Source organism: Mirounga leonina, unplaced genomic scaffold (assembly GCF_011800145.1).
Source record: "Mirounga leonina isolate KUSES-001 unplaced genomic scaffold, KU_Mleo_1.0 Mir_101595, whole genome shotgun sequence".
Lineage (NCBI taxonomy): Eukaryota > Metazoa > Chordata > Mammalia > Carnivora > Phocidae > Mirounga > Mirounga leonina.
The window spans coordinates 14,306,936-14,320,525 of NW_023270158.1; the positions used below are offsets into that span (position 1 = coordinate 14,306,936).

At 40.1% G+C, this 13,590-nt stretch overlaps 2 protein-coding genes across 2 annotated transcripts in view; both read left to right on the forward strand.

Moving 5' to 3' along the window:
- The window catches only part of IL1RAPL1 (interleukin 1 receptor accessory protein like 1), a 1,375,052-nt gene that overhangs the window by 679,587 nt on the left and 681,875 nt on the right, over positions 1-13,590 (forward strand). The window lies entirely within an intron of this gene.
- LOC118007868 (protein FAM50A-like) lies at positions 1,400-2,457 on the forward strand. Its single transcript, XM_035001081.1, has one exon. It carries the CDS (start codon positions 1,415-1,417, stop codon positions 2,435-2,437), a length of 1,023 nt encoding a protein of 340 aa, XP_034856972.1. The 5' UTR covers positions 1,400-1,414; the 3' UTR covers positions 2,438-2,457.

The following is a 13,590-nucleotide window of genomic DNA, read 5'->3' on the forward strand; positions in this document are numbered from 1 at the left end:
CTTTAGCTTGCCTTTTCTCACATCTTAGAATTGTCATCACTGAATTCATAATTAATTTCAAAGCCCCATCTCTTGCATGCCCCCACAAAGTCCTTTTTTTTGACTACCCTAGGAAGAATTAACACTATCATAGTACTCTGTTCATGATTGTCTGACAGCACTTACGGTATTGTAGTTCCATTATGAGAGTAATATACATGAACTAGTGACGATAAAGAGCTTGCTTTTGACACCATGCTCTTGGGAAGTTTATGAAAGAAAACTATGAGACCGTAAGTTTGTTAACATTATACAGTGAACATAGGGGCAAAACCAGCACCCATAAATATACACACACAAAAAAATCATACATACATACAACTCAACCAAACTTGGTGTTCTAACATCCTCACACATGAAAACTATCAAAGTACTATTTCTGAGCTGTGTTGTTTTCTTCCTACAAGAGACCTCATTCTACTGGTGGAAGAAGTGCTTTTACAACAATGGTGTCATCTTTTAAACAATGGTAGAAGGATCTATTTTCTGCATGAGTCAATTTCTTCAATGAATATTTCAGGCAAATGAATAAGCACTTGATTAACTCCATGCTTTGTTTCAATGGTTTCCATGGGTGGAGTGGTTTCACCAAATTCCATGTGTAAATTGGTCAGATAGAACAAGAATTTAGATTTCCACAATCTTTTTTGGAACTTTCAAACTTCTGTTATCTCATCAGACCCACAGATTGAGTTGAGACTTTCTTCCTAAGCTGGGTTGAAGCAATGAACCCAGAAGTCAGTAGCTTAATTTTCTACTTCTTTGCATCAAATTTTCTCTTGAAAGTGATGCATGCAATATTGAAGAATGGTAAGGAGGAGCCTCTCTGAAGTGTTAAATATTTGGTTCAGTGGGTCCTATCAGCAGGTAGGGCCTGCGGGGAGCTTGTTTATCCAGCAGAACGATCTCATTATGAGGACAGTGATGTAGTATAGTCTACTTCATACCCTGAAGCCATTCAAGGAAACAACTGAGTGAGTGATATTCATCTTGGCCCTGTACTGTGCTGTTATGACTTGCAGTAACTGGCAGCATATTAAAATAGAGATCAGGGACTATAGCTACTCCATTGAATGAAGTTCTGAAATTTCAAAGTTATTGAATTATTCAGTATTTTCCAATTTACAGAATAAAAGAATATGTGATTGACTATTTCATGGCACATTAATGGAAATAAAGAGAATGAACAGGCTTTATACATTTCACAGTTCATATTTATTTCTCATAATTTCATGGTACCCAGGTGGGTCTCTGTATAAGCCAGTGTGGCCCTTACTGTCAAATGCAAAGACAAGAGCTTAACTTTGAATACTAGAGAACAATAAAAAAAAAGAAATATTAGGCCGCTGCCGTCGCCGTCACCGTCGCCACCGCCATGGCTCAGTACAAGGGCACCACGAGCGAAGCGGGCCGCTCCATGCACTTGATGAAGAAGAGGGAGAAGCAGCGCGAGCAGATGGAGCAGATGGAGCAGATGAAGCAGCGGATCGTGGAGGAGAACATCGTGAAGTCTAACATTGACAAGTTCTCGGCACACTATGACGCCGTGGAGGCAGAGCTCAAGTCCAGCACCGTCGGTCTTGTGACCCTGAATGATATGAAGGCCAAGCAGGAGGCACTGGTGAAGGAGAGGGAGAAGCAGTTGGCCAAGAAAGAGCAGTCGAAGGAGCTGCAGCTGAAGCTGGAGAAGCTACGAGAGAAGGAGCACAAGAAGGAGGCCAAGCGGAAGATCTCCAGCCTGTCCTTCACCCTGGAGGAAGAGGAGGAGGCAGGGGATGAGGAGGAGGACGTGGGTGTATACGAGGAGGAGCTGGAGAGGGAAGAGGTCACCACAAAGAAGAGGAAATTGGGGAAGAACCCCAATGTGGACACTAGCTTCCTGCCTGACCAGGACCGTGAGGAAGAGGAGAACTGGCTCCGGGAAGAGCTGCGGCAGGAGTGGGAAGCCAAGCAGGAGAAGATCAAGAGTGAGGAGATCGAAATCACCTTCAGTTACTGGGATGGCTCTGGGCACCGGCGGACAGTCAAGATGAAAAAGGGCAACACCATGCAGCAGTTCCTGCAGAAGGTGCTGGAGATCCTGCGCAAAGACTTCAGCGAGCTCAGGTCGGCGGGGGCGGAGCAGCTTATGTACATCAAGGAGGACTTAATCATTCCCCACCACCACAGCTTCTATGACTTCATTGTCACCAAGGCACGAGGGAAGAGTGGGCCGCTCTTCAATTTTGACGTTCAGGATGATGTGCAGCTGCTCAGTGATGCCACTGTGGAGAAGGATGAGTCCCACGCAGGCAAGGTGGTGCTGCGGAGCTGGTATGAGAACAAGCACATCTTTCCCGCCAGTTGCTGGGAGCCCTATGACCCTGAGAAGAAGTGGGACAAGTACACGATCCGGTGAACGTGGAGGCTCCTCCGGCTCCCTCTGTCCTCTGCCCCCTCCCGGGGTCTCCAGGACTCCAGGCGCTGCAACCACCCCCCCGCCCTGTCCCCACTTCCCTCAACTCCGACTTGACAGGGGTGAGGGAGAAGGGGGCTGGCCACCCCCTACCCCTGGTGGTGTCACTTACCACTTTTTTCTTTTATGATAAATAAATGCGCACATCAGAGTGGGAGCACCTGTATTGTGCTTTGTTTTAAACATTTTTTTAATTGAGATAAAATTCACCATTTTGATCATTTGAAAGTGTACAGTTCAGGGGTATTTAGTACATTACAGTGTTGTACAACCATCATGTCTGTCTACTTCCAGAATGTTTCTGTTGCCCCACAAAGAGACCCCGTGCCCATTAGCAGTGTCTCCTCCAGCCCCTGGTACCCCCCTACTTTCTGTCTGTAGGGATTTGCCTATTCTGGATGTTTCATATAAATGAAATCATACAGTAAAAAAAAAAAAAGAAATATTAAAAAAACGATCTTAATGAATGATCACTAAAAGGAACCTACAACACTGCCTTTATAAGCTTCGAAATATTCATGAATACCAGATTGAAAAATAAAGTAAAGTAAGGTTTGAGACCAATGTCCCATCTTGCCCATAACAATACACTGGAAACAACATAAGCTGTAAGTTTAGAATAGAAGGGAACCCTGCTTAATGTGATATGTGGTAAGATTATCAGATGCTTTACCCTATCTCTAGCAGTGCCTAGGGTACCCTGTACATTTTAGTTGAAATAATGAATCAGTGAATGCCTCCCTGCAGAGGTCACTCAGACTAAATAGTGTAAAATCATTCCTTCCCCCCACAAATGCAAATATTTTCTGTTTGAAACATATTAAAGGAAAGAGGCATGGCATGGCTACCAAGGCTATAAAGGTTCTATACCTTTGAGCTACTTTGAGCGGTATACAAAGGGGCATACAAAGGAACCTAGCTATGGCTTTTTGGTACAATACCCAAAGAAAGGATATTGAGCTGGATGAACCATGAGAAGTTATGTTCCTCTTTAAAGGTATTTACTAGTTAGCCATATAAGAAGCAAACTGCCACTTTCTGAGAATTTGAACTTGTATGTAAATAAGAACAGCTTAACTGCAACAAATTGTTTTCATGAGGCAGCAACTGCTAGGCCAGAAGATTCCTCTGGCTTTTCGTTTAATCTGTATTAATAAGCAGGCTATGAAGATAATCTCAAACCAGCACTTGAGAATCTTTTAATTGCTAAGTAACATTGCAGCAACTTAAATTTGCTTTGAATTTAGTAGATGTTCACATTAACAACTGTCCAGTCCAGCTTTTCATGTAAGTGCATCCTCTCAAATTTATCAGCCCTCAAAAAGTGCATACAAAATATTCACACTCAGAGGCTATTCCCTCTTAAAGGCAGGGGAAAACAAAAACAGAAACAACAAAGTCTGAATCAATGCAATTTCTACTGTCTAAACATAGATTTCTAATTTCTCTTTCTACAGTTACATTGTTAGTATATAAGAAAGCAACTGATTTCTATGCATTGATTTTGTATCCTGCCACATTACTGAATTGCTGTATGAGTTCTAGTAATTTGGAGGTGGAGTCTTTTGGGTTTTCCATATAAAGTAGTATGTCATCTGCGAAGAGAGAGTGTTTGACTTCTTCTTTGCCAATTTGAACACCTTTCATTTCTTTTTGTTGTCTGACTGCTGTTGCTAGGACTTCTAATACTCTGTTGAATAGCAGTGGTGATAGTGGACATCCCTGCCATGTTCCTGACCTTAGGGGGAAAGCTCTCAGTTTTTCCTCATTGAGAATGATATTTGCTGTGGGTTTTTCATAGATGGATTATATGAACTTGAGGAATGTTCCCTCTATCCCTATACTCTGAAGTGTTTTAATCAGGGAAGGATGCTGTATTTTGTCAAATGCTTTTTCTGCATCAATTGAGAGGACCATATGGTTCTTCTCTCTCCTCTTATTAATGTGTCCTATCACATTGATTGATTTGCAAATATTGAACCACCCTTGTATCCCAGGGATAAATCCCACTTGGAACAGAATAGAGCCCAGATATGGACCCTCAACTCTATGGTCAAATAATCTTTGACAAAGCAGGAAAAAATATGCAATGGAAAAAAGACAGTCTCTTCAATAAATGGTGCTGGGAAAATTGGACAGCCACATGCAGAAGAATGAAACTCGACCATTCTCTAACACAATACGCAAAGATAAACTCAAAATGGATGAAGGACCTCAATGTGAGACAGGAATCCATCAAAATCCTAGAGGAGAACATAGGCAGTAACCTCTTCGACATCAGCCACAGCAACTTCTTTCAAGATCCATCTCCAAAGGCAAGTGAAACAAAAGCAAAAATGAACTTTTGGGACTTCATCAAGATAAAAAGCTTCTGCACAGCAAAGGAAACAGTCAACAAAACAAAGAGGCAACCCACAGAATGGGAGAAGATATTTGCAAATGACACTACAGACAAAGCGCTGATTTCCAAGATCTATAAAGAACTTCTCAAACTCAACACCCTAAAAACAAATAATCAAGTCAAAAAATGGGCAGAAGACATCAACAGACACTTCTCCAAAGAAGACATACAAATGGCTAACAGACCCATGAAAAAATGTTCATCATCTTTAGCCTCAGGGAAATTCAAATCAAAACCACATTGAGATACCACCTGACACCAGTTAGAATGGCAAAAATTGACAAGGCAAGAAACAACAAATGTTGGAGAGACTGTGGAGAAAGGGGAACCCTCTTACACTGTTGGTAGGAATGCAAGTTGGTACAGCCACTTTGGAAAACAGTGTGGAGGTTCCTCAAAAAATTAAAAATAGAGCTACCCTATGACCCAGCAATTGCACTACTGGGTGTTTACCCCAAAGACACAGATGTAGTGAAAAGAAGGGCCATGGGGTGCCTGGGTGGCTCAGTTGGTTAAGCGACTGCCTTCAGCTCAGGTCATGATCCTGGAGTCCTTGGATTGAGTCCCGCATCGGGCTCCCTGCTCGGCAGGGAGCCTGCTTCTCCCTCTGACCCTCCCCCCTCTCGTGTGCTCTCTCTCTCTCTCTCATTCTCTCTGTCTCAAATAAATAAAATAAAATCTTTAAAAAAAAAAAAAAGAAGGGCCACATGCACCCCCATGTTCATAGCAGCAATGTCCACAATAGCCAAACTGTGGAAAGAGCCGAGATGCCCTTCAAGAGATGAATGGATAAAGAAAATGTGGTCCATATATACAATGGAATATTACTCAGCCATCAGAAAGGATGAATACCCAACTTTTGCATCAACATGGTTGGGACTGGAGGGGATTATGCTAAGTGAACTAAGTCAAGCAGAGAAAGTCAATTATCACATGGTTTCACTTATTTGTGGAACATAAGGAATAGCATGGAGGACATTAGGAGAAGGAAGGGAAAAATGAAGAGGGGGAAATCGGAGGGGGAGATGAACCATGAGAGATCTGTGGACTCCGAGAAACAAACTGAGGGTTTTAGAGGGGAAGGGGGTGGGGATATGGGTTAGCCCTGTGATGGGTATTAAGGAGGGCACGTATTGCATGGAGCACCGTCTTAAGCTTCTATCATGAATCATGGAACACTACATCAAAAACTAGTGATGTACTGTATGGTGACTAACAAAAAAATAAAATAAAATAAAATAAAATAAAATAAAATAAATAAAATAAAATATAAAATAAAATAAAATAAAATAAAAATACATATAGATTTCTCCTTACCATGATTAAAAAATGCCTGAGCTTGTCAACACAGCCTCTAAGGTAGAGTTTAAGGTTCAAGGAAACCTTCTGTACTTGATTTTTCCACCTGTTCTTGGCTCTTTAAATATACATGAAAAGATATGAAGTATTCCCCATGATTTGTTTTCTGAATTTATTACCACTTTTTAAAGGCAGGAGTCTGATAGTGCTTATGAAAATACTATATAAATGAGGGAGTTCTACATAATTGAAATGAACTGTTACTTTTACACCCATGACAAAAATGAGAAACAGATCCTGAAGGAGGTGCACAGATACTTGCTTGTAGTACCAGGAACAAAATGCAGTATCAGTAGATTCCCATCATGACTGATACATGATTATACATATAAATGTAGATGAACACCCAGTTGTGTGTAAAGCTAATATGTGTACAGCCTGTAATGCATTTTCTTGAGACCTCTTCTACAGTGATAAAACTAGACTTAGCATCACTAAAAAGAAGTCTCTGACCTTTTTTAAAATTTTCACTTAGAAATTTACTTGAAGGAACAGTATACAAATTGTGTACTTTTGTGCAATTTTCCCCTTAATTTTTACACTAAGTTAATCAAATAGACAATGTGTGATATTATTCTTTTGAAAGCAAATGCATATTAAAACACACAACAGGCTTCATTCCCATTTCTTTTTAATGTTTCTCTGAATTTAGGAGACTTGAATGCACAACAGAGCTTACAGTATGGAAAAGATACACAGACATACTTTTGTTGCACTGACTAGACAATGCAAGCAATAGCGTTCTGCTGTGAACACTTGTGATAAAAGCAAAAAAAAAAAAAAAAAAGTTTTGTAAGCTAACAAACAAGTGTACCCCAACCACACTTGCCAACTTCCATCTCAGACCTGTTTCTGCTCCTTATTTCCATTAATGATGTCACAATCCTGTTGGGAATTCTGGTTTGAAATGGCAGCCATTCTTGACTCCTTCTTCATCTCTCCTGTCTGATTAATCTCCCCATCCTTTTGATTCTACTCTATAATTTCCCCACATTTCTTTTTCATATCATTCCCCACTTCTTTTCTTCACCTCTACTATTTTAAGAACTAAGTGGTCTCCTTGCTCCTAGTTGAGTCTTTTCAGTCCATCCTTGTTATTGCCCCTAGAGAGATCCTCTAAAATGTAGATCAGATAATATAACTTCTTTCACAGATATTTCCTGCTGTCTACATTGACTAGAGCAGTGGTTCATCTCAGAAGCATCACCTGGGAACCTTCTAGAAATATAAGTTCTTAGTTCCTAACCAACATTTTCTGAATCTGGAGCTCTGTTGGTGGAGCCAAACAATCTTTTAACAACTCTTGCACATGATTCTTTATGCACACTAAAATTTGTAAACTACTGGGCTAGTGGATTAAGTTCAAGGTTCTTGGCATGGTGTCTTGTCAAACCCACCTTTCTGATCTTATTTTCACCAGGTTACACTCTTCTCCTCCCCACCCTATTACACCCTTTCAGAACCTTATCCTTTACTGCCCTAATGGGAATATCTCATTGAGTTGAAATTTTTCCTTCCCAATTACCAAGTTTTAAATTGAGGCACAATTCAAATTCCATCTCTTTCTAAATTCTTTTTGATCTTCCCAGTCAGATTTCTGCTCCATTAATGTAAGTAAAAAAAAAAAAAATAGAAAAGAGTTCAGGCTTGAGATAAAACAAACCTCTTGCTCTGTGTTTCGTCAGCTATCTTTACTGTTGAAATTTCTCCATTCTGTTTTTTGATATATATAGTTGTTGACCTGTCTTCCCTCACTAAAAGATGGTTTCTTCAGAGTCAACACTAGTCTCAGGAGTCTTTGTTGTAGAACAGGGAGTTGCATATAGTAGGTGGTTGATAACCTATGTGAAATCACCCCCGAAACATGATTCGAATGCTAATGCATGTTGATTTCATTTGTTCATTGCTGCAAACAATAGCCCATTTATAACTTGCAATCTTTACAAATAGAATTCTGTTCTGATATATTTTCTAAAACATGGTTAAAGTAAATATGCACCTTAAACCTTGTTACTCTCTTTAAAGGATCATTTTGCAAGGTGGGTGTCCTGCCATCCAACAGGCCTTTCCCTGTGAGGCTAAATTGGAAAAGAGATTAAATTTGTTCACTGTTTATTTGGTTTGTTGCTCATCATGTTGTTATTTCATCCAGCATCCAAAAAAATGTCCCATAGGTATAAAATTCCTGAAACTGGCAGTACTTTTTGACCTATCTCTATGCACTTAGCCTTATCTATTTTGTGGCCCAAATAGAAGAATTTTGTGGAGATACACTTGAACTAAGTAAAGAGTGTAATAGTATGCCTAATGAATGTAAAACAGAATGCATTGTTTTTAATGAATCAACAAGGATTTACTGAGTTCTGAACTATGTTCAGTTCTATGGAATAAAATTGTTCTGAGTCAAAAAAATTGTATTGCTTTGCAGTATTACAAAAGGAAGGGAAAATGCATAGTGTTAATTTTTTCTAAATTAGTAAGGTTAAAAATACCTAGAAACAATAGTTATGAGTAATACACATTTCCAGTACTGATTTAAGTGAATGTTTTTTCAGTTGATCACAATGGTAAAGCAAATATAGATATGGAAATAACTATGGTTATCTAATTAGAGATATATTAGATTTAGATTTATGGATGATGATAGATAGACAGATAGATAGATAGATATAGGCATGGATATACATAAAGTCCCATTTCCCAAAGTATCCACAGTTCAGTGATGAATGAAAAACATGTAAGCAAATATTTATCCACTATGTTTCATGTTAAATAGAGAACACAGAAGAAATAAACAATTGAAAGATAAAAAAAATCTTTAAATTGAGATTGCTCTACCCTTGAAAGATGGACCATATGCATCAATTCCTTATGCTCAGAATAATAACAACAACAAAAGAATCCAGATTTTCTTGTAGTAGAGTGTGTGTCAGCTTGTGTTCACCCAAACAGTGGGGCTTTTCCTATTCCAGTTCAGTGTGAGAATGGCAAAGAACACCCACTATATTGCAGGTGTACTGTGTTACGCACTTCCTCATACCATTTTTAAACATGAAGAAAAGAAAAAGAAAGATTCAAAGACCGTATGAGTCTTAAGCAGAATTTACTTCCATGCAAGGCAGGGATACTATGATCCAACACAGAGAAATGGGGTTTTCAGATGAACTGTTAGAAAATGGCATGGAAAAAAATTGACCACATATCTGTATGCAAGGAAAAACAATCCCTATGAAGACTATTTCCCAGGTCAAAGGCAAGTGTGGGCCTTAAAAATGGCAAAGCCAGAAAATTTCACAAGGAAAACTGATTTGTGAGTTTGCACAAGCCTTGGGGGCCAGTTCAAGGTTTGACCATTGTACTGGAGCTTGGCCTAGGTGATTGCCAAACCCCTAGTCCACCTGTTGACCCAGATAGTACAGTTGAGTCACACACCGCACACCATCCAAGTTTACCATCTAGCTGTTTTCCTGACCATTTATCTGAGAGGTGACTGCTTTCCAGGGCCCTGACTGCTCACTGTCTGCCATCCGTCACTCCTTCCAGGGCATGCAGCAGGCACAAGCACAAGCCTAAGGTGAAATGAGATTTCCTTTATCAACACTAGAACAACCCCACAAGGCAGTTTTTCAACATGGAGAAATGAAGGCCCTGAGAGTTTTGCTGACTTGCTTGACCTTGATGTGGCTGGGATTTGAACTTGGGTCTGGTTTGTCTAGAGATCATATATCACCATACATTACATAAATTTTCCAACTCTGTCTTCATTAACAGGCATGTCCATACAGAGAATGACAATTAATGTTTTTCATGGTGAATGAGTCATATGTAGATCCCAGAGCCCTTTCTGGTTAAATTATGTTCAGAAGAACTTCATTGTTTTGTTTTCTCTCTTTATGTGGAGTATATCCCTCTCTTTTCTTTATCAGCCAGTTTGATTATCCAGAAAAGCTCATCCACTAATCAGCCTGGATTCAAATATGTACTGAGTCCCCATACAATTCATGCTCTTCCTGGAGTCTCAAAATGCAACATTATTTGGAAATAGATCTTCGCAGATGTAATTAATTAAAATAAGGTCATACTGGAGAAGGGTGACCCCTAAATAAAGTATCATTAGTGTCATAAAAAGAAGAGAAGAGACACATAGACACCGAGAGAATGTTGTGTGAAGACAAAGGAAATGTTGGGAGTCCCAGGAAACTCTAAGGATCACCTTCTGTCACCAGAAGCTAGGAGGACATGGAACAGATTCTCCCTGCTGACACCTTCATTTTTAACTTCTAGCCTTCAGAGCTGTGAAAGCATATATTTCTGTTATTTAAGCTCCTCAGTTTGTGGTACCTTCTTATAGCAGTGTGAGGAAAGCAGTACGCAATGTTTAATGTACATGGTGACGATGATTTAAGGTAGACTTCAGTGTGGCCATGTGAATGTGTGGGGCGCCAGCCACGGAAGAGTGACACTGCCAGAAGGAGACAAGAAAATATCCAGAGGGGGTCCTCTAGTGACAAAAACAGTAATGGTGCTGCATATTGAGTAGCTCTCTTCCTACTTTTTACCTTGAGTCCGGGAAAAGATGATGACTCTTTGTCTCTTCCAGATGCGGAAAGGCCCTGAAGGATCTGGCCACTCTCTTTCCCACTCCCTTCCTCCATATATCCCAGCCTTCCCACTCTTCTGTAAACATATCTGATGCATTCCAATCTCAGGACCTTGGTTTTGAATCCTGATGTCCCACACAATTGCCCAGCTGACTCTCTGCTCAGATGTTAGCTCCTCAAAAAGCCCTTCTCTGGCCGCTGTATTATCTTGAGCACCATGGACACTCTGGCCTCTTGCTATGCTTTATTTTTGCTTCTGGACACATGATATTGCTATGGTTCTTGTTTTTCTTCTCTGAGAGAGCTGGAACTTTGTTTTGTTCACTACTCTACCCCCAGCACCTAGAGTGTTCCCTCTCCTACAGTGTGTGCTAAATAAATGAATGAATGATGTAACCTGAGGCACAAAGAGATTAACTGTCACTTTCCCAAGGCCTCACTGAATTCAAGATTGATTTCTTTCTGACTCTATCAGATGAGGTAGCTCAGAAATAAGTCCAAAGGTCTGGAAGAAGTGCAACATGACATAATAATGTAAAATTGAATTGATTTATGGAAGCAATAGGACCTAAAACCACTACACTTGCAGATGTATATATGCTTGTGCTTCCTTTGGGGTACATGGCTGGTTAGGAAGGGCTCCTATTTTAGTTCAAGAGCCATTCAGGGTACATTATGGGTCCCTGTTGATCACAGAGTAGTGAACTTATAAGCAGAGATGTTCAGTGAATATTTACCTTGAGTTATAGAGGGTTCCCTGCTAGCCAGAAGCACAGAACTCCTTAAACCCATATGAGAATGCAAGGAGAGGGAATCAAGAGTTAGTGTTGCTGACTCCCCTTTAGAAGCCAGGAGTCTATTTGTCCTTCTTTTCTTTCTGAAAATATAAAACCCTTACTTTCTTTTGCCCTGAACAAGGGATTTATTTTATCCCACCAGGAAAAATATACAGATATATTAGATCATCAAAGAAAAATTTGTGTGCGGCAAAGACCAAGGCCAGATTGCTATTCCAACCCAAAGATGTGCTGTTTGGGCTTGGCTTTGATGTTCCTCTCCAAAAAGGATAAAAATCCTATCCGTAGTTGCTCTAGATTCTAGAGCCCTGGGAATATGGTAGCATTTCTGGTGACCCCATGGCAAATGAACTGTTGGTTCTGAGCAGCTGTCGACACTGAAAACTGATTTTAAGCATGCTTTACATAAACCCCATGTTGTTCACAGAGATGGCTTCTCTCCCTTTATTGGATGATATGGGCAAATACTGGGTCATTGTCATTATTTGTTTGCTTTTGGGTCACAGGCAGTAACTCTAGAGTCGCTCTTGACATTATCCGGTAAAGGAAAAGATAACAGCACTTACGAAAGGGTAAATACAAAATACTGCTGTGGTTTGTAATGGACCAGGGGTTGTCATAGGTGAGAAGAGAGGGATTAGGAGCTTGAGGGGCTGCTATGGCTGAGCTAAAAGGGGTCCCAAGTCAGCCAACATATCCCTTTACCATGCCTCAGGAAGCTTCACTGCCTTATTTTGCCTTTATGGCAGGTACAGACTCAACTGCTTTCCTCAACTGTGGAAAGCTTACCTGTAGGGTGGAGCCAAAGGAAGTGGAAAAGCTTGTGTTAACACAGTCTTTTGGAGGGGGGTGGGAGGATGGGTTAGCCTGGTGATGGGTATTAAAGAGGACACGTTCTGCATAGAGCACTGGGTGTTATACGCAAACAATGAATCATGGAACACTGCATCAAAAACTAATGATGTAATGTATGGTGATTAACATAACATAATAATAAATAAATAAATAAATAAAATCTAAAGGAAACAAACAAACAAAAGACAATAATGAAGGGGTGCCTGGGTGGCACAGTTGCTTAAGCTTCCGTCTCTTGGTTTCAGCTCAGGTCCTGATCTCAGGTCCTTATCTCAGGGTCTTGATCTCAGGGTTGCGAGATCGAGCCCTGTATTGGGCTCTGCTCAGCACATGGTCTGCTTGAGATTCTCTCTCTCCCTCTCCCTTTGCTGCTTTTTCTCTCTCTCTCTCTAAAATAAATAAATAAAACAATCTTTTTTTTAAAAAAAAAGATAATACCAAAATGAATGGATTGAATTATAACGTTAAGTAAAAAGATTTTGAAATAGAGCAAAAAGGTATGATAAATGCAGTCAGAGATTTAGGGTGATAAATGGTGGCTGTGACAATTTTCACACTCACTTATCAGATGAGTGATACTTATACTGATGCTCTGTTTTTGTAATTTGAGACAAAAAGTATGTAAACTATACCTGGTGCTCAGTTAAAGGAACAGTGCATAAAGTCAATAAACTCTTAGCTTATGCAGTGAAATAGGCTCTGATATAGATGGCTATTGTAAAAGGAGGCTATGAAAGAATTTTTGAAATCTATTTAAAATTTAGTATAAACCTTATAAATGTATTATTTGATCCAGTAATTACACTTCTGGGATTCTTTCTTGAGGAAACAATACTTTTTTTTTTTTTCTTTTTGGAGTGCAAAGTTGTGGAACATTGTATATAAAGTTGTTTTATCATAGAATTACTTAGGGGGCGCCTGGGTGGCTCAGTTGGTTAAGCGACTGCCTTCGGCTCAGGTCATGATCCCAGGGTCCTGGGATCGAGTCCCACATCGGGCTCCTGGCTCAGCGGGAGGCCTGCTTCTCCCTCTCCCACTCCCCCTGCTTGTGTTCCTGCTCTTGCTGTCTCTGTCTCTGTCAAA